Genomic DNA, 27595 nt, shown 5'->3' on the forward strand with positions numbered 1-27595 from the left:
CCTCTACCTGGGGTTCCTGGAATTTCAGTCTCGTGTCATTCCACAGCTCATTTATTTATTCCAAAGTCTTTTTTGTACAGAATGTTAAAATTGCCCTTTTCAAGTTTAAATGCAATTTGGAGTTGGGAGAGAGAGTTTTGTTATTATTTTAGCATAAACTTGCTGTGGAAATAAAAGATGGGCTGTGGCATTGTCATTTGCCATTAACATGTGGCACTTGACATATAAGGAAATACCTATATAAAAATCTTACATGCTCCTTGTTTGGATTGCGATTTTCCGTCAAAAAATTACGTCGTTTTTCGTGATCACATTTTCTTATTACTTTTTTTTCTCACATACATCAAATCACTACAGTAATTTTTTTATGAAAAATGACGGAAAATGCAATCCAAACAGGTTTGTCAGGACTTGGATGCTCCGGGAGTTCAATATTTTGCCAAGTTGCAGCACTGTTAACCATGTGAAATAATAGCCAAGACAACAGCTTCTATGAATTTTTTTTTATTCTGTATTTGTTTGATTTATGTATTTTTTGAAATCGACCTAAGAAATGGAGCAATCAATCTAAAGAATCTTAAAGGAGGATGGGGAGAAGCAAGTGCTATTTTCTTTGATCTTTTTTCAATTTCTTTCTCTTTTCCTCATTTCTAATCCCTAATTAAGACCTCTGTTATAATTTGTTGAAAGCTTAAGCAATAGATCAGGTAATTCCATGAGAGAATGGTATTTTATTTAACTATTTATAAAGCACAAGCTAGTTTACCGTGTGTCGTCTGAAAATGCATTCATGGGATATTTGTCTCCTCTTCTCCCACCCCTTAAACTCCCAAACTAGCTGGAAGGATCTCATGTAACATGTAGAAAATCGAAATGCTTCCTTTTTTTACGAATTAAAAAAAAAAAATTACCATAATGTATCGCATGTCGTTACAATTTGCTGTCAACAGAAGACAGCATCGTATTTGATTACCATGCTTCAAATGCCGCAAAAGCATCAAGAAAGAAAGATGTTCATTTGACATCTTTGGATAAAAGATTAACTTTGCTGACCGGTCGAGCATTGCAAAGATCATCTGTTGAATCACCTCTCTCAAATACACCTGCAGCCCCCATTCCAGAACCTAGATATGCAAAGCAGAGAAAAGATTGGTAAAGATTGTCTACCAGAAGACTATCTGTTGACTACATGATCGATCCTCTCTAATAACAATGAAGTAGAAGAAGGTATATAACACAGTAATGGAGAGAATGTAGGGAGGGACCTATGCACATGGAAATCACACCAAAACGGCAGTCCCTGCCCCTTCGCTTCATCTCATGTAATAAAGTTGCAACACAACGAGCACCTAACAAAATTTGCAATCTGTTATTATGATTTTGGCAATTGTGCAGATTGGTGCGTTTCACAGATCAGGATACCAGAAATTCAGGGAGACATGCACAAGGGTCAGAACTGATCCAATTAGAGATGCAGACTTTACCTGTAGCCCCCAAAGGATGTCCAAGAGCCATTGCTCCTCCATTCACATTAACTTTTTCCATGTCAAGCTCCAGTTTCTTGCAGCAATATACGTATTGCGATGCAAATGCCTGTGGAGTTCAATGATTCTAATTTAAGGTGAAAATTTCCATTAACAAAGCAGAGTTAAAATGCCTGTAAACAAATCAAGTACCTCATTTATTTCAAACAGATCAATGTCATCAACTCCAAGACCAGCAGACTTTGCCGCAGCTGGAATTGCAACTGCTGGACCTATTCCCATCACTGCAGGGTCCACTCCAGCAACGGAGAAGCTCCTGCATGAGAAGCAGCAGCAAGTTGATGTCAACTCTTGAGAGCAATTCAGGCATGCTCAACATTCCTAACTCTTGATTAGAATAATGCATTATGCCAAGCATTTTATTCTCATTTCAGAAAACATCATTCTTTCGTTTTCATTTTCTTCTCCGATACTATTCAACATTCAGAAATGACTGCAGCTGCTTCCGCAGAGAGAAGGAATTGACCTGTCTCAGGAATCACCAAATGCTAATTTAATGTGCTTTTGTGTATAGAAAAATATTTAATCTAGCTTAATCATACTAAATATACATTGTTATGGTAGCCAAGTGCCTCCAATTCTTTTATGACTCTTAAATCAGTCTCTCTGCTTGTTATGGAATTTCATGAGTAAATTAACTTGTCAGTAAGTTTCAATTGAACATAGCATGGCCTATTGCAATAACGATTAGTTCCAGGAGAAACGACAAACCTTCAGTCCAGACTAATTCCTTTGGAAAATAAGAACATCAGATAAACATGATAGCTTTAGTGGGTGAAGATCATAGATTTAGCATAAGCAGCCTCAGGTAAGTAATTGATAAAATCACAAGAGTTACAGGATTTGTTAGCCAAGCTAAATACATATCTTCAAAAGGACTTCAAAATAATGGGCATATAAGGTGGGCAAGCTACATTAAGCATTCAAAAGATTGGCCAGATATAATAAAAATTAAACAAATGTATTTATGAGTTTGGCACCTTTTTTTTCAAAGTTTCAACCTTTTTGTATCCAATGAGACATTTGAAAGGACCTTTGTGCTTTTAATTGAAACAGAAATCTGGTAAAAGTTTCTTATCAGTTGGTAATGAGTGGATTCTTTGTACCAGAAAACAACCCAATACATCCAAACAAGGTGTACAGGGAAGTTTCTAAATACAATGCGGTTGATATACATCTAGTACTACAAATAAGGCCCATGACATCCTCTCACTCTTTATAGATCAAGAGTCAAAAATGTCATCAGATTAAGGATATGTCAAGGAGTATAAAAGCGGTTAACAAAAATTGAGAACTAAGAAAGGATTATCATTAAAGCTATACCAGCTTACAAAAAATAGTAGCTCGACAAAATTAACTGCCGAGGTACATGCCAGTTCTCTATAAAAAGTTGAAAAAACATCTATAAGAAGGTATACCAACTTGCCACAACATGCATACCTGAATATTCCAAGAATTGGAAGCCCCTTTTCCATTGCTAGACTCCTTTTCATCAGAAGAACTGCACCTGCTCCATCACTTATCTGACTAGCATTCCCTACAAATGGTATACTTGTTCAAACAGACTTCAATAAAAGAATGAAGATATGAAGGCACTTGGCAGTGTCTAATGTCCACTAGAGCTAAACAGTACTTGAGTACCAGCAGTTGTAGTTCCATCTTTCTTGAACGCAGGTTTCAACTTTGCCAGATCTGTCAAGTTTGTGCTTGGCCGAATGCCATCATCCACTGAAACTGTAACTGGCTTCTCCTCTCCATTTTTAGGGTCCTTGATCTTTCATGGTAATCTCAGTTAGAAAGCATTCGAAACGGAGGACTTACATTTGGGCTTCATATTCTTTTCTATGTGGGCTATATAAACAACAATAAAAAGATAGGCTTCACTTTCAAAGATGAGTCTACTACCTTGGTGAAAACTGGGATGATTTCGTCTTTATATTTACCAGATGCAGTTGCTGCAGCAGCACGCTTGTGAGACATAACCTATTGTTGCAATATTACGAGTTCAAAAATTTTTCTCCCACCAAATCATGCATCAGAAGAAAATAAATAGAAAGGTCCATGACTTACAGCAGCCTGGTCTTGTTCTTGCCGTGTTACCCCATACCGCTCTGCAACATTTTCAGAAGTAATGCCCATAGGGAGAAGACAGTCCCGGGCTTGTGGAAAAGAGTCGACCTGTCATACAAATATCTCCAGTTGAGGATGCTACTTCACAAATCAGAAGATCTGTTCCAAAAGGTAAAGAGTAAAGTAGAGCTGAGCTTACTCGTGGATTAGCTTGTTGGATGCTAACATTGGAATTAGTGGTCATTGACTCTAACCCAGCCCCAATCCCTGCATGGGAAAGAATTAAACAAGAAATTTGAATAAAACTATCACCAGTTATTATTTCGAAAGGTAATTTTTTTTTTACCTATGTCGTAGAAACCAGCTTTAATGCATGCAGCAACATCAGCAACTGCCTGGAGGCCAGAAGAGCATTGTCTATTGACAGTTCTGATGGGCACAGTTTCTGCAAAAAGGTACAAAATTATACAAGAGACAACCACAACTTGCAAGTAAAGGACATTGAAGATAAATGCAGACAATAACCAGCAAAAGGAATTATTTCCCGTATCTGTTAGAAAGGACTTATAACAGAAATAGAATGTCCATTTCATTTAGTTTATCCTCTTAAACCAATCATAAAATGATTCCAATTTAGAAGGCTGCTACTATAAATATTCGTACAATTTATATTCTGCAATATTTTTTCTCTTCCTGGTTGCCAACTAAAACAAAGCATCACATGTCCACTCATCCAGACAACAAATTAAACACAAAAGAAAAAAGAATGAACTATTTACCAGGAAAACCAGCATAGAATGCGGCCATCCTGCATTCAGTTGCTCTTTGTGAACCTGGAGCTACAACAGTGCCCACAACTATATCCCCCACCTCGCTTGGGTTAATATTTGTCTTGTCGATCAAGGCCTACAATGAATGATAAATGTAGGATGATACACTATAATTGTTGAATGAGAAGTTCCAATTATAGAAGTGGATAACAAATGCTATAATAATAGAAGATAGAACAAGAATGGGCAGCTGACTTAAGAAGCAAAGACAAAGAAATCTAAGCATGAGACGTTCCAAATAAGACACTTATTTATTGTTAATCTAAATTATTATTCAGAAAATCCATTTCTGTTTTAAAAACTTAAAACGTATTTGGCTGCTACAATATTCTAACCAAAATCACTTAGAGCTGTGACCTTGAACAACATGAAAATCTGTTCTGCAACTGACCTTCAGAACTGGAGCGAGTAAATCATCCGCAAGGGTATCTTTGAAGCCACCACGTTTTGATTTGCATATCGCAGTCCGATATGCCCTGTAGAACATGACTTGTCGTTATCAAACTGACGGTAGAAGAGCCATTTGGCACAAACTAGGACAAAACAATCTTGACTGCAAGTAACTTACGCTACAATGACTACATCATCTCCAAAAGCAGCTGTCCTCTGGTAAGCAGCACTATCCCCCGCCAGACAAATTGACGGCTAGTCGAGTATCCCAAAATAAATTATACAAAAAAAAAGGGTATGAGAATCGAAAAGTACAATATTGTGTCATGACTGCAAGTTCTGGGTAATAGACAAATGATGATCATAGCAAAGTCTTTGATACAGTTTAGTTCCCCCAAACGAAAACTTGTCCTATCTTGATCTAAAACAAAGTCTTGAGCACAGATTTAAGAGATGTTCTTTAGCTTGAAAGCCACGGATTGATTATCATATTATGAAGTTGGATCACATCAAAAGTTATGCTACCAATTCTAATTGCAATCTTGCGTAAAATAAGCAAAAACTTATGATTCGCGCACTAGCTTAGAAGTGATTGCTTTGGCAGAATAGCATGAAGCAATCCATATTCTTTAAATAAGAAAGTTCTTTACTTGTTTCAACTGCCGTTGAAATAACACAGCAAAATACCATCGTCCCAACATCCAACTATATAACAGGGTAATGCTAGCTAGTAACCTAACACAGTAGACATCAATTAACTTCTAAACTTAGTTCCAGCATTCCATCAAGCAAACTGTTGACAGTCATTATTCTCAAAAAAAAAAAAAAAAAAAAAATCTTCTCTTTGGGTAATGAAATTATTGCAATCACCCTCCATTTGACGTAAATTCTAGCCCCCGCCGGGCCACAACCATCCATTAATAACGTGATTGATCTAAAATTTTCATTTCAGAATATATTTGAGCAATAGAATTATAAATCTTACAGAAATTGAAGAAGATTCTTCATGGGTCAGCTGATGAGAAAAGCAAGAAGTGGGTTGCAGGTGTTCCAGCAAAACTTTTTGTCTGAAGATAGCTTTCTCCATTTCCTGGCTTCCTCCAAGTTCTCACCAACTCTTTTTTACCCTCTCTTTGTTTCTTGATCAATTAATCAACGATGTTAAAGCCCACTTTGCACTCGAATAAGCTAATTTGGCAAGATACTTGTATATATAGAGTGGAGGTAGCAGCCTTGAATGCAATATGGCCTTCAAATTTTATCGCTGACCAGCAACTTTAATGGTAAATAAGTTTTAAAAACCGAAATTGCTGTGGCGTTTTTGGGTCAAGTTCAACTACCGAAAGCTTGTTGGTATTCCCTCCCTTTTTTTATAACTGTCGTTTAAGAAATTTGCTTCTAAGTACTTTTATCTGTCGTTTTACTATCCCTACGCAGCATTTATTATTTTTTCACATTTTTACCCTTTTATCTCTCTTACTCCTAGTAATTATTGCTTCTCTCTGCCCTTCCATATTCTTTCTTCTTTTCTCACCGTATGTTGAACCCCTTTGTTCTTCTTACTCCTAGTATGTTGAACCATTTAATACAGTGAGAGAAAACATGGGTGAATGGAATAATTAATGAGGGTATAAAAGGAAAGTGGTGTATAGATTTAAGCAATGAAAACTTTTCTTAATTGACGTGCAATTCTTTAAACGCCAGTTATAAAAAAAGGGAGGGAGTATTAGTCTTTTTCGTTTTTGGCGTTGGTCTTGGTTTTGGGTATGCGTGTCTTCACCGATTGCAGTAATGCACTTGTCTGCCGGTGGGGACTTTGGCATTATGAAATGCATGAAGAACGTGGTGGGCAGGGCCGTGGGTGGATATCTCAATCCGAGTTTTTCCCTGATTTTGTTGCATTTGCTCCGAAAGTTCAATGGGAATCACACCGTGGAAACTAAGAAAGAAAACTCATGGAACTTTTGACGAAGCTACACTTGATCTTCGTGTGGAAATTAAGAAAGACCTTAGCTTTATTAGACTTGTTACTGTCATTTGCACTCAGCACCCCCCGATTATTCTTAAACTATTAAATTACAGCACGATGCAACCCTTCTTTTATTATTTATTTAAACTTGTTTTAATAGGGGAATGATGGAACTTTAAAAAGTGGAGAGAGGGCAGGGGATTAAATTTAAAATCTCTAATTCTTGAGATCTCAACCTTAATCAAATTCGGAAATATAAATAAGAAGAACTCTTTTTTTTTTTTTTTTAAACTACATGAAGTACTCTTTTCACCATAGCACCCCGACAGAGTATACATGCCACCATCCACCATATATATATATATAATTTTTAACTTTTTTTTAAATATAAGTGAGAGGATTTGAACCCGAAACCTTATAGTACTTATATTATCTCTTTCTCTCGAATCACCCAACCCATCCCATCCCATCCCACTTTTATATATTCTTGTATTTAATATATTTCTTACTTTTTTCTAGTAATATAAATATTAACAAAATATAAGCATTTATGTGGCTACTGAAAAAAGGCCAACCTAGCGCAGTTCACTTAGGTAAGGAGCTTATGGTCTTTTTAATTGCAAAGGGCTAACTAGTTTCCAACGTAATTTAGGCTATTGAGAAAGTCTACAATAAACTATAAAGCGTGAGATACTATGTTGCTATAACTTATAGTTTAGGGGGCAAAGTATTAATCATGAGTAGTTTAGGCGTGCAAATTACAACTACCCCTTTTAATTCATCTTAATTGAGTTAAAATAAATTTGTTAAGATTTCAAATATTTTTTAAGCTATTTTTATTTGAATTCTCTTGCCCCATTCGTTTTAAAAAAGGATTTCATGGTGGTGTGTGGGACATGATCGTTGACTTGTAGAAAGAAAAGAAAGAAGGTCTCCATTCCCTTGAAGTTTCGGGGAATTATTTAAGCTTAAGAAATTCATCAACAAGCCATGAAATTAATAACAACCCTTTGCCGCCCTTCCAAGGCAGTCAAGCTGGTCTCACTAAGGGTTAGTACCCCCGAGGTCCAGTGTTCAAGTCTTGTCACAAAAATGGGGAATAGCCCAACAACTCGAATAAGGGTTGGGGTCTGAAGTGGGGTCAGGTCCTTTTTTTAGATTAAAAAATAATAATAATTACAACCCTTTGCCCTCAAACATGTTTTTTTTAAGGAGCAATTAATTAAGTAATTTAAGGTAGTTAATGGGATTATCAAACACCTTAAAGTCCTCACAACAAGTCACTATAGGGGGGGGGGGGACAATCAGGAAGGCCTACTAAATTATAATTAATTAAAGTGAGTTGTTTCAAATCCAGAATAAATGAAATAAAAAACAGAGTGATGGCTGTATTTATTTTTTTAAAAAAAGTAATACTATATAAAATCCCATGTGTTGCAACAACATCTCTCTTATTTCTGCACTTACGGGGCCAAATTGGCATCTGAGCCTTGATTTTGTTGCACCGTGACTTGTAAGATGGCTATCAAAGGTTAGGTATGCTTGTACAATTCATTGCTCAGTCAACAGAATAGAACATGGAAGAAGAACAGCGAGAAATCATAGTAATTCAATTGTCTGATTTCTTTCCTTCTACGTCTTCACAACTTCATTTAAGATTTGATCTGCATTCATTCATGATGAAATACCCAGTATTCAGTTGCAGTGAGCTCTTATCAAATACCAGTACCAGAAAAACGAGGAACAAAAACAGAATTGTACACTTCCAAAGTCGAAAAAACTTTCTTCAGCTTTCTTGGAATCGAAAAACTGCTCAACTATCAGTACCGGTTATGGAGAGTACGACTGGGAGGTACTTGACCAGGACATGTAATGTGGTCAGGCATAACTTAACTAACATCTTGTACCTTGCCGCCTCGGTGGCTAGGCGGAAGCCGCATAACCACACAAATTTAAGAAGCTTTCTACAGTGATATTCCACACAAATTCGAGCTTAAGCTTATTTTACTTTAATCAAACTCGATCAAATCGAAGTCAAACGAGTTTTTAAGCTCAAATTTTTTTTTAGTGAATTTCATAATTTTATAATAAAGGATAAAATACACAAAACTCCCTTGTGGTTTGACTAATTGACACGCTACCTCCTCATTATTTAAAAACACTCACACTACCCCCTCGTACTTTAGACTAAAGTGAAATTTAACCGGTAACCTGTATGCTACCTGCAAGTGATGTATTATTATTATTATTATTTTTTATTTTATTGTCATTTTTTCTTTCAATTTTGGTGCTTTGACTTAACTATCATTTGTATTTTTACAAATTGTATAATTAGTTATGCACTTTTAAAATTTTCTAAAAATTATTCATACCCTCTCACTATTTTGCTCTGCCATCTCTCTCTACTGACGCCAGTCGCCACCACCACTCGCTGCTTTGTCTCCAAAGATTTTTTCAAAACAATGACCCCAAAATCCTCCCTCAATTTATGCAACACAGGGTCCTCGTTAGATGCTGAATCAGGAAATTCTTGTGGGTTCGCTCCGGCCCAATCACCCGAATTACGCAGATTAAGATCGTAGTACATACTCTCAGAAGTCGGGTCAGACGGGAACTTCAAATTGGAGCATCGGTTGCTCTTGAGCATTAGATTGGAGTTGGAGCTTGAGGTTCTTCATCTTCTTAGTCGGCCTCCATTCGTTGGGCTTAGGAGGAATTATCCGATTATCCGGATTTTTTGCGATTGGGGCTTTGGAGAAGTCGAATTCGATAATGAATTCTTTTGACTCTTCGGTGTCGGTGGCAGCGTCAGAGGGTTTCTTGAGGGTCGAATTTTAGGGCTTTGAGGAGAGGGGGAAAGAAAGCTTCATCTTAGCAAAGAATTGAAAGAAGATTCTAAACTAAAATCTCCGATCCCCCAAAAACCTACAAATAAAGGCGAGGACTACTTGCCATTACCAATGACTCTCCAATGCAATTGATGCAGTAATTTTGCCTGCAATTATATAGGGTTTAAACAATTTAGGTATTTTCTTGGCTAATCCAGAGTGAGAGGAGAGAATAAAAGACAGAATTGGAGCAGTAATTTTGGATGTGTGCTTTCTTCCTATGCTAATTGTTATGCCTCACGCCAAGGCGTAAGGGTGCCAAAGAGGGAGAGTATGAAGTGGTGGAAGGGATGGTGTAGAGTTTGGGTGGCGAGGGGGATGGTGGTATGAAATGGTGGTGCAAAGTTCTGGTGGGAAGGGATGGTGGTGTGAAGTGGTGGAGGGGGAAGGGGAGCAGGAGAGAGGAGAAAAAAGAAAGAATAAAAAAATTAGCAGATGCCAAGACCTTTGCTTCGATATTGTGAGTTGTGGAGAATGTGAAATGGAGGAAGAAGAAGAGGAAGAATAGAAAAGAAAAGAATAAAAAAGGAAAGGAAAGGAAAATAAAATAAAAAAGAAAAAAAATTAGTAATAGACAGACTACCGGTTCATAGCAGGTAAAAAAGCGTAATTCTACTCTAATCCAAAGCACGAGGGGGGTAGTGTGGGTGTTTTTAAATAATGAGGAGATAGCGTGTTAATTAGTCAAATCACAAGAAGGTTTTCTGTATTTTAAACAATCAAGTACTTGAATTTTAATTTTTTTTCTACTCAAATTTAACTCGTTTACCTTATTTATAAATAGTTTGAACTCAATTCGAACGCGATCAATATTGAATTTGAGTCGAGTCTTTAATTGAACTATTGACGAGTCAAAATCAAGTAGCTAGTATCAAATACTTCGAACTCCACTCAAACTCGGTCCTTTTTTTTTTTTTTTTTGTCTCCTTTGTAGATGACTAATCGAACTTCCAGTTCTAAATTTTCTTAGACAAGGCAAACAACCGTCGGGCCGGACGATTGGATTCAAAACCCAGCTTCTCTTGGGTAAAGTGAATTAGTTCTTGACCGGAGCAAACTCTGCGTTGGCTATTAGATTACAGACTGAGTGGTTGAAGGATCGCAACCGTCAGAATCATCCTTTAGTGGATGAGGGGACCTGGACCGTTCTCGTTTGTCCCCCGCTAGCTTGCAAGGAAGGAGTCCGTTCAAGGAAAGTGCATCCGTGACCCCAGGTGTAATCAGTAATCACCCGACCTTTTACTGTCTCGTCTCTCGCATTCGTGCTAAATATGTTTGCGCGATTGCCTTTGATACAAGGCTATGGCAATTCGCACCCAGTCGCACCGACCCGATCGTGGGGTATTATTCACTTGGAAAAAGTGTTTTGATAGTTCCATTGCAGATCAGCAAAACCATATGCTGCATACTCTAATTTCTCTTGCGATCAAAAGGTGAGCATATTAGCGAAACTTGCCATTGAAGATGTAAAAGTGGTTTAGCTCTTGTGTTACAAAACTTGTCTTTTAATTCTTCTATCTTCAAATTGCTTTTTGTTTCTTTTTTTTTTTTTATCAAAATGGGTTGTGAGAATATTTCTCATTGATAGCTTATTATTTCACTTATTATGTCCAGATAAAAAACCAAAGAAATTTTATGTGTAGTTTGTTTTGTCAGTATATGAATTATAAAGCATAGTTATACATCAAGTAAATGCATCTACAGACTGAAATTTTGCAATTATTAACATAATTCTAATGTAGCAATATACTACTCAAAAATTTTGAGGTAAGTACGAATAATTTATCTTTTTTTTAACATGGTAAAAATAATTGAAATGTGAGATACCATACAAAGCATTAGTTGTGGTCATATTGATGCACAACTCTCTAATCAGCTTTAGGCTTAGTTTGGGAGTTTAGGATAGAAAAGAAACTAAGGAAAAACTTAAATTATGAGAGAAGAGAAAGAGAACAATGTTATGTTGTTTGAGAGTTTTAAAAATTAGTGGAATAATTTTGGATACGGAAGTCATTAAATATTTATTCAATAACTTTTTAAGGACAAAATGGGCATTTTGAAAATATTTGACAAGCTTCCTCAAAGTTTCCTTTCATTTCCGTCCAATTTGAGAGAAAAAGTTTTGACTGCTGTGACGCTTGAATCCTCCCATTTCTTTCATTTTTTGTTCTTACTAAAAAGTAAAAACTAACAAACAAAGAAAAGTTTGTTTGGACAAGAATGATTTGAAAAATAATAATTTACTTGCATCATTCCAACATACCTTTTTATCTTTTCAATCATTTTTTTATCTCACATACATCATATTGCATATATTGATTCAGTAATTATTTTAAATAAATATCTCAAATAATCGCGCATCCAAACATATTCAGACTTCTTTCCCTTTTTTCTGTCTAAATTCTCAACTCCAAAACAAAGCCTTAAAGTTGTTTTTTTGTTCGCATCGCGCAATATCCTTTTCTTTTTTTTTTTCTCTTCTTATATCACACTTCCACGATGATACTTTAGAAGCCGCGGGAGGAGGAGGAGTTGTCTATGAAATTGTGAGCTTGAGAGGAAGCCTCAACGGTGGTCAACATTCAAGATATTTTTTTTTAGTCAAAATGTCACTTCAATTTATATTGATATAATTAGTGCCTTTACAAGCATTTACTATAATTTCGGGCAACTGCCATACGAGATGACTACTTCTCATTCAAGAATTCGGACGGTTAAAAGTTTCCTCTGGTCTAGACCGTACAGCAGCCCAATGATAAGATTTATTAAAGTTTAAGAGGACGATGCTCTGACTCAATTGCGCTCGTAGACTCGCGTGCATGTGACATCTGAATTCCAAAATCATTTGTACCGACCTTTTATTACAGCCATGCGTTGAGTTATTTTGTGTGGATATTGCATTTTTTATTCAAAATAAAAAATGGTGTTTTTTAAGGGATAATTTCATATACCCCGTCGAGGTTTCTCGTAATATCACTCAACTCTTCTGAAGTTTTAAAAATTTCGTTTACTTTTCTTAAATTGACATTTCTTGTAACATTTTAATCCTTTTAGAAGAAATACAATAAAGATACAACTTTTGTTTCAATACTACCTTTATATTGTCCTACTTATGAAATTTATAACAATAATAAAAAAATAAGGTTAAATTTTTATAAGGTGTAAATTTTTTGACGAAACTATTATTTTAGTCGTGTTAGAACAAAAATAAAATTTACACCTTGAAAAATTCACGCATGTGAAGAAGAGATTATTTTAGTTTTCAATACAATTTAAACTACACCATGAATTAAAACATAATTCCTCAAAATATATCTAGATTTTCTTAATTGTAACTTAACTATGCACGAAAATTTTCAAGAGATTAATTACTTACCAAAATCCTCCTAAGTTGTTGACCTTGATTAAATTTAATTTATCTACGTCATTTGCTATTCCACCATGATCCTAATATAAAGAAATGTGAACCGTTATTAGCTAGCAATTTATTTTTTAATTTTAATTTTTTGGTTTTAAAATTTTATTTTATTTTGGCTTTGTGCTTAAATAGTTATTAAGAACAAGAGGCAGTGTTGTCAAATTGTGACCTTTGATATGAATATTTAGTCTTATCAAGTTGATAGTAGAAGTAAGTGAAATTTTAAAAATTTTAAGAGAGTTGAGTGATATTATGACAAACCTCATAGGAGGTTTCTAAAATTATCCCTTGTTTTAATGTTTTTTCTCAAAACTAGCAATCAAAAATACAAGTTTTTTTTAGTGAATGGGGGTACATCTACAAATTAGCAGGATATATTCAATATTTTTTCAAAAAGGCTGCCCAATATTCAAATTTTTATTTTGTTTCAGTAGAGGTGAATTGAACAATGAGTAACTTTGACCAAGATTTCAACAACAAATTTTCTTCTCCTCCGTACTTCTTTCATAGTAGACTTAGCAATCTTTTTGTTTTTCTGAATAAAAATCTATGTTTTAATTGTATCTTATCAATTTGAGATTTACAATCATATGGAGTTTAAGTAAAAAAGAATAACAGGGAAATGGGATACTAAGAATAGTAGGATCGAAAGTGAAAAAAAAAATGACAGATAAATTGAAATAAGATAGATTTGAGTATGACTAGATGTATAGTTTAAGAAGAAATAGTGAAAGAAAGGTGTTTGTTACTCCTTTTTGTTTTTGTTTTTCTACCGTCTACACAATGAAAAGTGAAGAAATAGATGACTATTATTTCTTCTCAAAAATTTAATGTCAATGCTTACAAATTCTCATTAAAAGTGGTGATAATTTTTAAAATTTAAATATGAAACAAAATATTAATGTACATCATTTTCAAACCAAATGTCTATTAGTTGTAAAGGACTACTCTTTATGAGTTTGATATTTATTATTGACTCCCAACATTTGAATATTGAGCTTATTTTGATAATTGTTCAAGCTGTAGCATGAACAAATATTTATACAATCAAAACAAAATTAAATTCAAGAAAATTGATAAATTGTGAAGGTAGTTAAAAAATATGATATTGAGCCAGACTGTAACCTTTTTTTTTTTTTTTTCTTTTTTGAAAGCCGGTTGTAGCATTCAAATGGTAGACGGGTCAATTGTAATTTTGAAACGACCCGCAATTGTGTCCAACTGGAGTCAGTTGCGAGTGGCAATGACGAGCATTTTGGCGTCAGCATACGTAATTATAAAATGAAAATCACAAAAAAAAGCTCTCTGGTCTGAATCTGATGATTAGACAGAATCCGTTGCTGTAGGCTAGTTGCGGTTATTTCTTGTCCTCCGCTCGATTCCAGCATAATCTCAGACCCTTCACCCACTCCCTCTAACGTGCCTTTTTTTCGGAGGGGGGAAAAAAAAAAATTCTTTTTTCTTTTCCTCTGTCCTTACTGTTACTTCCTCAACTCTTTGCTTCACCAACACTCGTATCCATAGCTACCTTACCGATATATATTTCTGGAGTTCTGGAAAGCTCTTCAGATCTGGATCGAAAGGAGCAGGAACGGCGAAGTTCGCCGGAAACGGTGATGGCGGAGTCGTTGGAGAAAGTTGACCAGGCTAGAACTTCTTCGACTTCCAGCGAAGTTTCCGTGGAATTAGAGAAGGAAGCTGAAGGCGGAAGTATTAGAAATGGTTATGGTGGTGAAGTACACACCGTCGACTGTAGCAGCAGTGATGCTCCAGTTTCTAATGGCGGAGGTGACTCTTCAGGTTTATTGATTGAACTCGTAGCAAATTTTTTTTTTTTTTTTGCTTTTCCCATGCGAAGTAGTAGGACATGAAGGTCGAAATTACGACGATTAAGCTAAATCGAACCCCCTTCCCGGCTGATGCATCCTTTTTGGTTCTGATGAATTAGAAACTTCTCAGTTCTTGCGCAATTCGAAGTGGAACTCTCTTTTTTAAGTTCTCTTTCTTGAAATTAGGGTGTCTACGTTTTGGTATGGAAGTAAGATGAGAGATGTGACTGTTTGATTGTTGTTTGGCATTGGAATGGTAAAAGTTCCAATTGAATTAATTGCTATTAATTTGCCAGGAACCGCTGGGAGTATCTCCAGAGTGACTACATTACAACCTGAAATTCTGAGTTTAGACAAATTGGAACCACCTTTAAATAATTTTACGTTGGAAAGAGCAAAAACTGAGGGCCAGAGGCATCATAACATACTTTCTGAAGAGGCAGCACAAATTTTTGACGACAAAATTCCTGTGCAACAGAAGGTATTGTTATGTCCTTATTGTGTTTGCGTGTTTCTTTCACATGACAACATTGCGCATCATTTACAAAAAAAGGTGCTAGACTGTTAAGGGCTTTCTATTTTATTTTTATTTCTTTTTTCTTCAGGGTTTATGATGTGGATCTTGGACTTTATTTATTGTCAAAATTAGTTTACCGGCTAGAGTGATTGCTAACATAAACGACTAATATTGTATTTGTGTGGCATTCATCGATCAACCTGAGAGTTGAAGAAGTTTATTATAATGTCCTGCTTTCATTCTTTTTTCGTCTACCTGTTATCTGTCTTCTTTCTTGCTTTATCTCCCTTCTTTTGGTCAATTTTCTCTTCAATAGTTAAAATTAATCAATTTTGAAGCATGAATTTGGTGAAAGACCAATTAAAAATTTGAATATATTGTTCTGGCCATTTGGTCTTGGAAGAAATGCTGTTGATAATGGTCAATTGAAAAGATTAAAGAGTGTGTGGAAGTTCTTACAGTTGTCAGCTTTTGTGTTAGAAAGAATTCCTTTCAGCTCTCGCGTATGGTTTGAACTTGCAGTCATGGGGAATGTTGTAGAAGCGTGCATCCTCATTGGTACATGCATCCTCATTGGTACATTCAAATGCCACCATAAATACGTATCTATACATTATATAAAGCTAGTATAGTAGCAGTTGTTGTAAACATTTTTGCATTTTTTGAAATTCCAATTTTACCCTTAGAAAAACTAATTTACATCCTAATCACCTAATCACAGCTTGCCAACATAGCCGCTCATAACTACCCTAAGTATTGTAACTACCAAATTAACTATAATCTCATTGAAGCAAATATTAATAAATCAAAGTTCTTTAATGAAAAATGTTAATGTAAAAAAACATAATTTGCGCAAAACTAATTCATGTAATAAATTAATTATTTCTAAATTGGACACATATCTGTGTGTTCTTAACACTAATATTATAATATCCTGGAGAGCTTCCTGAGAGAGCGTGATGTATTGATGATCAACAAAAAACACAATGATAAAATAAGATATGTGAAATATCACTTTGGTGCACGAAGGTAACAACCATGGAGTTAGATGATGGTCTACCAGACTAACACTGTCTTGAACCACTCAAAAAGCAAGAAAAAAAAAAAACAGTCTTGAACTATTTGTTATGCCCCATATTTGTGGAGTTTTTAGGGTGAGGAAAGTGTGACTAATTAATATCTGTGATAACTATAGAATTTTGTTTGTCTCTGTTCTTTTGGTTTCTTTTTTATGAAATGCTAATCTCTACACTACAGGAAACGTTTAGCATCTCTATCACACAAATAGGAAGCCATGTGGAAATCATGCCATGGAAAAAACAAAATCATATGTTGCCTTAGGGACACTGGTTTAGCTGTAGACAATAGGCCACGTCTCTCCCTATAAATTCACTTCTTGTGCATTTTTCTTCAGCTTTCTTATATTGTCAACCAGTGTCCACTTGTTACTTGCTTCAATATATTACAGAAGCAAGTTCCAGCATACAGTTCTCACCTGTGAAATTCCTTGAGTTTTTGAATCTTAATCCTTTTATGAACAGTCCAGCATTTAAAGAAAATTAGCTTAATTTGATTTCAAGTTGGTGAACATTTTGCAAGTTTGACTGAGCTTAAGCAAGATAATTGGTTTCTTGGGTTGGAGTTTGTATTGGAAAAGTTCAATGTCTGACGCAGGTTGTTGAATATTGTTCTTCAGATTACAAGGTCGATGACTATTTGGCATTTTCAGTTCATAAAAGGATGCATTGAGGTCTCCTTAATGTGTATTATCCTATTATTGTTATTAGATGCATTTATTCATTTACAAAGATCAGATACTGACTTGGTGTATCTATTAAGAGCAGTTATTTTCCAATTTGCATCAGTTTCATTAAGATGCTTTTTGGTGCAATACTACTAATGTTATAGCTGCATACAGTGTCATGAAGTTTCTAAATCTTGGTGATCTCCTTACTGTAGATTACTTATTGCACATGGTGACACTTTAAGTACTTACATGCTTGCAATCTTTTTTTAAACATTTAAAAAATTGCAGCTCAAATTGTTGAACAGAATAGCTACTGTCAAAGATGATGGAACTGTAGAGTTTGAATTTCCTGGAGATGTTGAACCTCAGGCTATAGGAATTGCCAGTGAACAACCATCTGAAGCTGATGACATACCTCTTGATGATACAGAACTTCGCTATATTCCACCACTACAGATAGTGATGCTTATAGTTGGAACACGTGGTGATGTGCAACCATTTATTGCAATTGGAAAGAAATTGCAGGTACATTTGCTCTGCCTTGCTAACTGATATCTTGATTATCATCATTTCTAGGTACAAGAGAACTTATTATGTATATGCTCATGCAGTATGCAGCTCCACTCCCTAAGAAACATAGGTTTCTTAATGTCAAATTATCTTTCCTTCCAACTAGGATATCTTTGGGTTTTCTGGTCATTTGTACTCTTTCAGTTGGTTGCCTACTGGTCATGTGTATATTATCATTCCAACCATCTATGATACTGTCCAGCTGTGAGTTGAGGTTTGCATGATTTGCATTGTGTGGAGTGCCACTGTTTCTTTATTCTGTTCTAAAGTTTAGAAGATACTGGATTTGGATTTCTCTTCATTTGCCTGCACCATTGGAGGATGCAGGTGTCATAAATGCAACAGCTTAGACCCTAGTATCTGGATATTGTAACTGCAACATCAACCACTTTTTCTTCCCATGTTTTTGGGCAACCACCGATCCATTTTGGGAAAAGGATGTTGGTTGTCATATGTTTCTTTTGGTGTTCCAGTTCTAATCTATCAATAAAAATAGGCTTTTGGGAGCCTCCTTCTATAGTGTTTACTTATTGGAATATAAATGGTTTACCATGTTTTTGGGCCATCTAATTTGGCCTAGATGATTAGCACTTGATAACTCTAGTAAAGCTAAAGAAGCTGAGTCCATTGGAGCTGCAATCTCCTTGAAACTAGATCTTGGATGATTTATTCTTCTCTCTTAAACAGGGATTAGTAAGTCGATCAACCATCATTAAAGATAATAATGTGATTGAGTTCATGAAATTTTACTGATAAAGATTTTGTTGCAGGACTATGGCCATCGTGTAAGGCTGGCAACTCATTCAAATTTTAAAGAGTTTGTGTTGACTTCTGGGTTGGAATTCTATCCTCTTGGTGGCGATCCAAAAGTCCTTGCTGGATGTCCGTACTTCATTTTTCCTGTTTAATTTAATACAATTGTCATGAAATGATTGTTTTTTTTCTGTTCACGACGTACTTATCTTGTATTTGATGTTAAAGTTTGGTTTAAACTGCCGAGGATGTACTTCTGTGTTTACTTGTTTGATATGTTTTGATCAATTAATGCAGGCAAGACTTCTGATTATATCCTAATCAAATGACACATGAACATCTTGTAAAGTTTTCAACTGGTTTAGGATGATGGGTTGGAACATTGTTGCTAAGACGATATGGACAATTATATTGGATATAGGCATGCATTGAATTTGTTTCCTGTTTTTGCCTGTCAAATATTGTGCATACCAGATTTCTCAATTCTTATTTGTCTATACATTTTACTGTTGTCACACTGAAATGCGTCCACACAAAAGGAAAGCAACTTTTGACTCTAAAAGACGTGTCTTTACAGTTAGATAAGACATGCTTTCTGATAATCATGATGTATACATAGCAATCTTATGGTTTATCAGGCTTTAAAACATCTGAAGTGTAAAGTTTATAATGTCCATCTTCATTTTGCAGTGCATTAGTATGCTTTATCAGGTTATTGTTCCTGGGACTAGATTCTTCAAATCATCATCTTTTTCTCTCTAAAAATTCGTTTCTCCTTTAGTTAGCCATATCTTGAACATTTGAAAAGTGGATAATGTGCATTCCAATATAAAGCGCATCTTTCTTCCCTGCTGCTATGTGCTAACTACGACTTCACTCCAAATATTGTCCCTGCCAGGCTCTCGACTTAACCCTGCTTTCGTCTTCTTATTAGCACTTCCCCAGTTCGAAGATTTGTCTTTCAGTTGCATCTGATCTTGGTTTGTAGATCATCCTCTATTTTGGCAAACTTTTGGGATGCTAATATATTTTTTAATGCACTCTAAGTTGTGGTGTTGGGGCTTTTAGCAGTTTGTAAGGCGGTCAAATCTGAACTTGGTAATATATTGAGACACAATTGAATTACCACTAAGTTTTCAAATTTGGCATTTTCTCATTGGTGAATGCTTGTGCAGTAGCAAGGATGTTAAATAACGGTTCTGTTTTTTTTTTTTTCCCTTCTTTTGATTGGAATTTTTGCAGACATGGTTAAGAACAAAGGTTTTCTGCCATCAGGACCTTCAGAAATACCTATCCAACGGAATCAAATAAAGGAAATAATAAATTCTTTACTCCCTGCTTGTAAAGAACCTGATGTTGATACGGGAATTCCTTTCAAAGCTGATGCAATTATTGCAAATCCTCCAGCATATGGTTAGATTCCATAGTCTATTAAATCTACTGGTCATTCTTGTCCACTTAATTACACAATTGTTTGTCCTGTGCCTTGTAGTAGAAGCTCCCCCCCCCCCCCCCCCCCCCCAACAACAAAAAAATGCATGTCAATAATCAGCAGGTTTCTTTCATTATTTTACTGTGCAGAGGCATGTTATAATTCAACTAATTTAATAAAGTAACCCAAAAAGTCCAGTTAACATCTTTGACACAACCCAAAAAGTCCAATAATAACACCTATGTGGTTTTTATGTAGTTGGGCACCTCATAAAGTTCAAGTTTAGATGATTAAAGGAGAGTGTCACTAAAAATGCAGGCAAACACATTAATATCTGCAGCTAACCAATTTAAGTTATGTTTCAGGACATACACATGTTGCAGAGGCATTAAAAGTTCCACTCCACATATTTTTTACAATGCCATGGACGTAAGTTTTATATGGTTAGCAGAGTTATAACAAATGTAGTTTTAGTTCAAATTCATTTATATTGTTGATTAACCTTCTTATCCTTATGTATTTTCAATTGCTGATTCTGGATATATTGACCAATTAGCATCTTATCTTTCCAACAGGCCAACTAGTGAATTTCCCCATCCTTTATCCCGTGTTAAACAACCAGCAGGATATAGGGTAATTGTTCATTTGTAATTTTTTGCGATCTTGTCATCATTTATCTGAAATTTTGTGCTTCAGAATTCCTTTCTCTTGTCTTTCCTCTGGGACTTTTCTCTCACTAGTTTTATCCTCTCCTCTTCTCAATTGTTGGTTTGCTTCACCAGAATTTTTTGTTTCCTGGGTAACAATTGTTCGTGTGAATTCTGCAGCTTTCATATCAGATTGTTGACTCCTTAATCTGGCTAGGAATAAGGGATATGATAAATGATGCAAGAAAGAAAAAACTGAAGCTACGGCCAGTCACTTACCTGAGCGGCTCACAAGGCTCTGAGTCTGATATTCCACATGGTTACATATGGAGTCCCCACCTTGTTCCTAAGCCAAAAGGTATTAAACAGATACCCCCTATTATGAGAAAGTTATGCTTCATTTTCCAAGAATCCAGGAGGTTTTATATCTGAACATTTTACAATTTTGAGTTTGTTGAATGGGTATGCAGTCTATTGACAATTAGATATTAATTATTCTAGATCTCATAGCTTGTGACTTGTTTTCTTTCTCTTGGCATACAATGCAGCCTGGACTGATGTTTTAGAGTCTGACCCTTCTTTGTGTTTTTTATTTTGTAGATTGGGGACAAAAGGTGGATGTTGTAGGTTTTTGCTTCCTTGATCTAGCATCAAATTATCAGCCTCCTGAACCACTTGTAAACTGGCTTAACGCTGGTCCAAAACCCATTTACATTGGATTTGGTAGCCTTGTGAGTTTGGAAAATTCCAACTTTACTGTTATGTGTTCACCATTCCTGTCATGGTGGTTGACTTTCTTTTTGGTTTTGATATAGAGAAGATAGTCCTGATTGACTTTGGTTCCCTTGAATTTCAGTTACCAATCAGCTAATCCCTCATCATCTTGGACAACATCACTTGAAATCACTGCTTTGACAATAACTATTCTTTTCCCTATGAATACTCCAAGCAGCTCTTGAAATGCCTTTCTGATTATGATTCTGCTAAGTACAGCTTTAAGCTTTCGAACTTTTTACATCTTGTTCACAGACTTCAATCCCATCAAGCTGGTAGAATTTTTTCCCCTCTCTTGATGGACCAACATCAGTTGAACCAAAAAGGAGTTAACAGAACTATTTTGTCATTGGTTGGGTTTTAACAGATCCTCTGTTAAAAAATACGCTGGAAAAATTCTTGGCTATCCCTCATTTAGTGAGAAAATTCACCTAACATGCTCCATACTTTGGCACTTATTCATACATCTCCATTGCTATTTGACATTATAAACTGCTATTACATGCCTTCATGCACCTTGGCTATCCAGATTTGTGTCTCTTTTACCTTAATCTGGCATGTATCTTTTGTCTCAGCCTGTTCAAGAGCCAGAGAAAATGACCCAAATAATTGTTGAAGCATTGGAGAAAACTGGGCAAAGAGGCATCATTAACAAAGGCTGGGGAGGCCTTGGTAACTGTAAGTTTTTGTTTCTTGTCCTTGATTCTCTTGTTTATGATTGCATTGGCAAATTCATACTTCTTGCTATAGGGATTCTCTGTTATTGATTTAGCTGATTTCCTTCCAGTGGCTGAACCAAAGGACTTCATATATTTGCTGGATAATGTCCCTCATGATTGGCTCTTCTTGCAATGTGCTGCCGTGGTAAGCTTTTGTCATCTTTGTTGCAATGTGCTTGCTTGAACTGGTGTTATTATGTGTTTATGGACATGAATGTTTTCTTGGAATTCTCAGAGTAGCATATTGCTTTAAGCATGGAGAAATAGAAGTTCATGAAATCTCTTTCAAATGTTATTTTTTGATGACTGTGTATTGATTGGTGGATACGAGTATGACCATAATTTTGCACTACAGTTGGTGGAAAGACATGAGTTCAAGATAGCTTGAAGCATTAAAAATCATTGTTCTCTCTGAACTTCATACAGAGAGAGGGATGGCATTAGTTTTAATAATTAGTTGACATTTCACTATCCTTGGGCATACAGTGTGTGCATACAGCCAGAAACTTGAAAAAGAACAAAAAAAAAAGGGTAAAAACACAGGGCGGTGATAGAGTCAGCTTTATTATGTGGACCAACATGGTCTGCAGCCATTTGAGCAGCTAATAAACCAGTTTTTTGAGCATACAGTTAATAGCAAACATGACAGTTCTAGCATTAATTGATTTATGTTTTTGGTATAACAAACTCTAGCACAGGTTTCCAATAGTAAATTCGAGCTGGCGTTGCCAATTTGTGAAATCTACACCTGTAGCTTCTTTATGAGAGTTTTGGTCTTACTTTTAAGTCATTTGTAATTTCTGTTGTGCATCTAAGAATTCAGATCAGATGAATATTTTTGGTTCAATGTCTATTTGATTAAATGGTGCTCTTTGTTCTGAGCTGGACCTGAAAAAGTATCCTACCTGCACTCATATATGAGCAGGTGAGCTTAATCCCCATTGTTTTGCATTTTGTTTCAGGTGCACCATGGAGGTGCTGGAACAACAGCTGCTGGTCTTAAGGCTGCGGTAAGTAGAACATGAAACAATGTAACATATAGCGGATTGTTTGATTATTGTTTCTGAAGCTGTACATGACAATCGGTCCAAACTGCAGTGTCCAACAACGGTTGTACCTTTCTTTGGTGACCAACCATTTTGGGGTGAGAGAGTACATGCTAGAGGTGTAGGTCCTCCTCCTATACCAGTCGATGAATTCACACTTCCAAAATTGGTTTATGCAATTAATTTCATGTTAGATGCGGAGGTACTTGTGCGAAATTTGCTTTTGTCTAATATCCCTTCTCTCCGTTTGAGGCCTTGTAAGGAAAAATATTTTTTGTGGTGCTATTCAAATGATGATGCACAGGTTAAAGAGCGTGCAGTTGAGCTTGCAAAGGCTATGGAGGATGAAGATGGAGTAACAGGAGCAGTGAGAGCCTTCCTCAAACATCTGCCGCGTAAAAAAATGGAGCCCGAGCCAGTACCTGCAGCTTCAAGCTTTCTGTCTATAAGAAAATGCTTTGGCTGCTCTTAGGATTTTATTTGTGGTACCATGCTTTTGGATTTGTCTATTCTTGATTAGTCGTAGATTTTTGATAGTGTAATTATGTTTGCACCTCGTTTTTTCTTTTGGCCTTTCTCCAGTCCTAATTTTTCTTACCTTGTCTATAGCTTTTCAAAATCGGGTTAGTTTTTCCTCTCGCCAATTCCAATCCCCAGTCAAAGGGAAGAAATGTATTCATGCACTCGGCGGTTACCGATCATCTTGATTAATCTTCATTCAATTAAGAAATTATTCTTAATCATTCATTCCTGAATCTGTTGCTGGATGGATGTATCCGTTTATAAACACACAGTCTCTCTCTCTCTCTCTTCCCCCCCACCCCCCATCCTCGATTATTCTCGCACTTGGCCACGGGGGTCCTGCTGGTATGATTTTTTTACTATTTTCTTAAAGGATCATTTGAATGCATTTTTTTTGTAATGCTTATTAATCTATATGTGCGATATGGTTATTGATTTCTTACCAGGACCAGCCGGGCGATCTTTGGCGGGGGGGGATTAGGAAAATTCTCCTACTGCCAAGGCAATATTAAATTGGGCTTTGCTTAAACTAGTTCGTATGCCGAATCTTAGAAAACGTTATGATATTTGCCTTCTGGGGTTGGCCGTCGCAGCGAGTCATTAATTCGGGAGATGCTGTTGAGCTGCATTCTTGATTTCTTTCTCATGGTTAAAGAAAGCAAATCTACGGCCTTGTTTTCTGGTCGGGGACATTTGCCGACCGATAATTAATTGCATTGTAAATTTGCGGTTGGCGTGGAGAATCGGCACTGCAGTTCTCAAGCAAAGTTTATGACCAAAGTGGTTTTGTAAGTTGTAGGCTCTTTTGATTCGTTGGTGAGTGCTATGACACAGTTTGGGAAAAAACGATGGGGAGGTTCATTATGCAGCAGCAGTATTCACTACAATCCGTGGTAAATTGTCTTGTACGTGTGTCATGTGGAAAACCCAGGCAAGCAACGACGAATGGATGAAAGCTGATCAAGTTGCATGGAAATGGCGGTGGATGTGTCAGATGGTACAGATGAACCAGTGCGTAGTGGCCGAATCCCCCCCATAACTATTTATTATAAAGCTAAAAATGGCAGCATAGGCCATTAGCATAAAGAGAGATAGAGAAGCTGGACTCAGGCAACTGCCTCTCTGACCAAGTGGGGGACAATTCTAGCTTTGTCTTTGAATTGTCCCCCGGTCATCCATATTGGCGTTTTGGGTATTACAGCTCAGAACTTCACTTTCTCTGCGTCTAATCCAATTTCCTGAATCATGCATACCTTTTAATTGATTCACCGCTTGATGCTGGTTGGACAAAAGAGCGTGTCACTCGCAGTAAATTGGTTACTTCGATGGAAATAGTTACAACCAAAACTCTCTCAAGGTATGGGGATGGATTTTTGGTTGCTGACGATGACAAGGAGTGAAATAAAAGAAGAGTGATGATTCATGACGCTTATCTCTGCATGAAAAACCCAGGTGCCAAAGTCAGAGGAAGAGAGGCAGCTGAGAGAGAGAGAGAGAGAGAGAACCCATTTCCCCGAGCCAATTTTACATAGACACATCTCTATCTTTGCTTCCACCAATATCACCTCTCTTTGCTTCAGCATGCATAAACGTATCGTATTGGAGGAGGATGCTTCTGTAGTAACTTATCCTCCTCTTATCTCTTCTTCTGTTTCCCACTCCCAAGCCCATACGCTCTCTCTTGCTCTTTGTCCATGCACTCTTTTTAATGATCCCACTTACACCACAGACAGCTCTTCACATTTCCCAAGCCTCCCATAACTGCTGACTGAACTCCCACCATCCTTGCAACTAAGTTCTTTTTCTTTTGATCAGATCATCAAACCCCTCCCCAGCCCAGGTACTAAACTAGTTCCATTCTGTTCCTCCACCTGTTATTTCTGCACAAGGAAAGCCAACATCCCCTACTTACTCAAGGTTTGTTTGAATATACTACATACATCTGCCTCATATGTAAATATGTCCAATCCATCCTCAATCTACCTACCCCTCTTAAACAAAATTTTTTTTCTTAAAAAAATAATAACCGCTTGATTTATATGTTTTCATGTTTCTTTTGTCATTAATCCTTCCGTTGTTATGTTGTCGTCATATATTATAGGTATGAGTTGCGAGAATGGAGTCCATGTCTCACCAACCAACGCTGAGGACGCAACAAGATCATTTCCTTGCTTGTATTGTTCGCGAAAGTTTCACAGTTCACAAGCTTTAGGAGGTCATCAAAATGCCCATAAGAAAGAGAGGAGTGCAGCTAGGAAGAATAAAAGGGTTTCTCCTGAATTGAACACCTACTCTTCCCTCCCACAACCACCACTAGTATTTGCTCCCAATCATCCTATTGGTATTCTCAACCCTTCTGTCTACCTAACTGCTCATGCGGGCAACCTTTGCCAATTCCCTGCGGGCCATCAAGTTTCTCACAGGTTTGGATCAAACAATGCAGCACCGCGGTTTGAGAATATGGTGCTTTATCGTTGCAACTACTTGAATAACCCGTATAATCAGCATGAAGCGGATGAGAGAAGCTTGTCAAATTGGCAAAGAAATTCAACTAGGTGCAATGGCAATAGCGGAGAATGCTCGGGGATTACGCCCTCGCTAAATAAAAACCAAAGCTGTGGTGTCGATGATAAGGATAAAGATCAGAAGCTTGATTTGTCTCTCCATTTGTAGGCAACAAGAGCCTGGGAATATTTTATGAATACCTGCATGTCTGGCTAGGCCGCTTTTCATGGCCTCGAGCATCATGGTTAGGCTAATTTTGTTGACCGACCTCGAATCATGTTAGTCCTTTTTCAAGCTAGGAACTATTTCCAGATTTTTTATTCTAATGATCTACGCCGTTTAACTTCTTTCTTCACCTGTCCTCCTGTTCCTAATAAAAAGATTACGGTGGTTTCCTCAATCAGTGAACTTTTAATTATTTTAATATATAACCTCCGCAGATTTGAAAACCAAAAAGGAGAAAACAGTTCAGATGTCATGAATTAATCCCTTCTTAAGATGATAGGAGAGTTTGTTTTCATGATCAGGGCATGTAATTTTTTAAGACTGTTTTATGTTGATTTAGATAAACCATGAAAGACAATCCCACAGAAAATCAAAGCAAAAATGGATTATGTTATTCCTTGTCTCAATTAAGTATCCGGATTCCTGGTTACCATTATTAGTCCAAGCTAAGTGAATACAAAATCTACTCAATTGCACTACTGTGTTTTTGAAAATGCTTGCAAGTTAGTGCATGTTTAAGATCAAGTGATTGGGTGTGCAAATATTTTTGGTTTACTTGGACCTAAACCGTTTTTCGTTCATAACCTCACGGATTATGCTCCTATAAATTAAGATCTACCTATTAATTGTAATCTTTTTTTTTTTTTTTTGGGTACAACGTTAGTATTTGATACGGATTGATATGGAGATTGAAGAATAGCAATACGGATTGAATCTTGCGTTTGTCCCATAATTAGTAGCCGAAGAGGGAGGATGAGTGATCTACAGTACACAGATGACAAATGTAAATTGTAATGATGATGACCAGCACTGGAATGGGATTTCCTCTGGAATCTAGGCAGCGGAACTGGATTTGCTCCTGTTGCCGTCGTCGATCCAGAATAAGAAGAAATGGGCCGGTGAGATATTTTTTTTCTAGCCCAATCCAGAGTAAAAGAGTAGGGGTCGATCACAGGGCTGCTGGCAAATAATTTTGCTACCGATTGATTCTGAGAATAATGTGGTGCGAGGATGACCGCAAAAACTCCATAAAACTTTTTAGCAATAATTTGTTACCAGCAAGCTGTAAACGTAAAATGCTTGATCACTCGAGGGAATTTAGAATTTGTGAGAGTCAATATACCATTCTTTCATGGTTCGAGGGGAATCATGCAAGTCTCATGTGCATTCTCTAATAACATACTTGTATATAAGTTAGTT

General features: G+C 36.5%; 3 protein-coding genes across 5 annotated transcripts; 2 read left to right on the top strand and 1 right to left on the bottom strand.

The window, feature by feature from the left end:
• Positions 1-859: 859 nt before the first annotated feature.
• On the bottom strand, positions 860-6060 carry LOC113714114 (3-ketoacyl CoA thiolase 1, peroxisomal). Its single transcript, XM_072081552.1, has 14 exons — positions 5820-6060; positions 5013-5089; positions 4836-4920; positions 4394-4520; positions 3961-4059; positions 3814-3881; positions 3615-3722; positions 3450-3527; positions 3186-3318; positions 2985-3081; positions 1677-1800; positions 1485-1593; positions 1266-1349; positions 860-1124 (listed from the first exon to the last, which is right to left on the bottom strand). Exons 1-14 carry the CDS (start codon positions 5919-5921, stop codon positions 1015-1017), a joined length of 1401 nt encoding a protein of 466 aa, XP_071937653.1. The 5' UTR covers positions 5922-6060; the 3' UTR covers positions 860-1014.
• An 8364-nt stretch (positions 6061-14424) lies between these two features.
• On the top strand, positions 14425-23890 carry LOC113714120 (sterol 3-beta-glucosyltransferase UGT80A2). Of its 3 annotated transcripts, none has more exons than XM_072081555.1 (14): positions 14425-14897; positions 15235-15419; positions 17491-17727; positions 18543-18654; positions 19768-19938; positions 20323-20386; positions 20533-20590; positions 20785-20962; positions 21205-21335; positions 21954-22056; positions 22166-22242; positions 23060-23107; positions 23196-23345; positions 23448-23890. In XM_072081555.1, the coding sequence occupies exons 1-14, from the start codon at positions 14726-14728 to the stop codon at positions 23613-23615; spliced, it is 1854 nt and encodes a 617-aa protein (XP_071937656.1). In that variant the 5' UTR covers positions 14425-14725; the 3' UTR covers positions 23616-23890. The 3 variants fall into 3 exon arrangements, with proteins under 3 accessions (XP_071937656.1, XP_027093720.2, XP_071937659.1); XM_027237919.2 differs by having other exon boundaries at positions 14426-14909; XM_072081558.1 differs by lacking the exon at positions 14425-14897 and having other exon boundaries at positions 15279-15419; positions 17508-17727.
• Positions 23891-25768: 1878 nt separating this feature from the next.
• Positions 25769-26338, top strand: LOC140006033 (protein LATE FLOWERING-like). Its single transcript, XM_072047580.1, has one exon. The coding sequence runs from the start codon at positions 25769-25771 to the stop codon at positions 26336-26338; it is 570 nt and encodes a 189-aa protein (XP_071903681.1).
• Positions 26339-27595: the final 1257 nt, after the last annotated feature.

The sequence above is a fragment of the Coffea arabica genome, chromosome 1c (genome assembly GCF_036785885.1).
Source record: "Coffea arabica cultivar ET-39 chromosome 1c, Coffea Arabica ET-39 HiFi, whole genome shotgun sequence".
Taxonomy (NCBI): domain Eukaryota; kingdom Viridiplantae; phylum Streptophyta; class Magnoliopsida; order Gentianales; family Rubiaceae; genus Coffea; species Coffea arabica.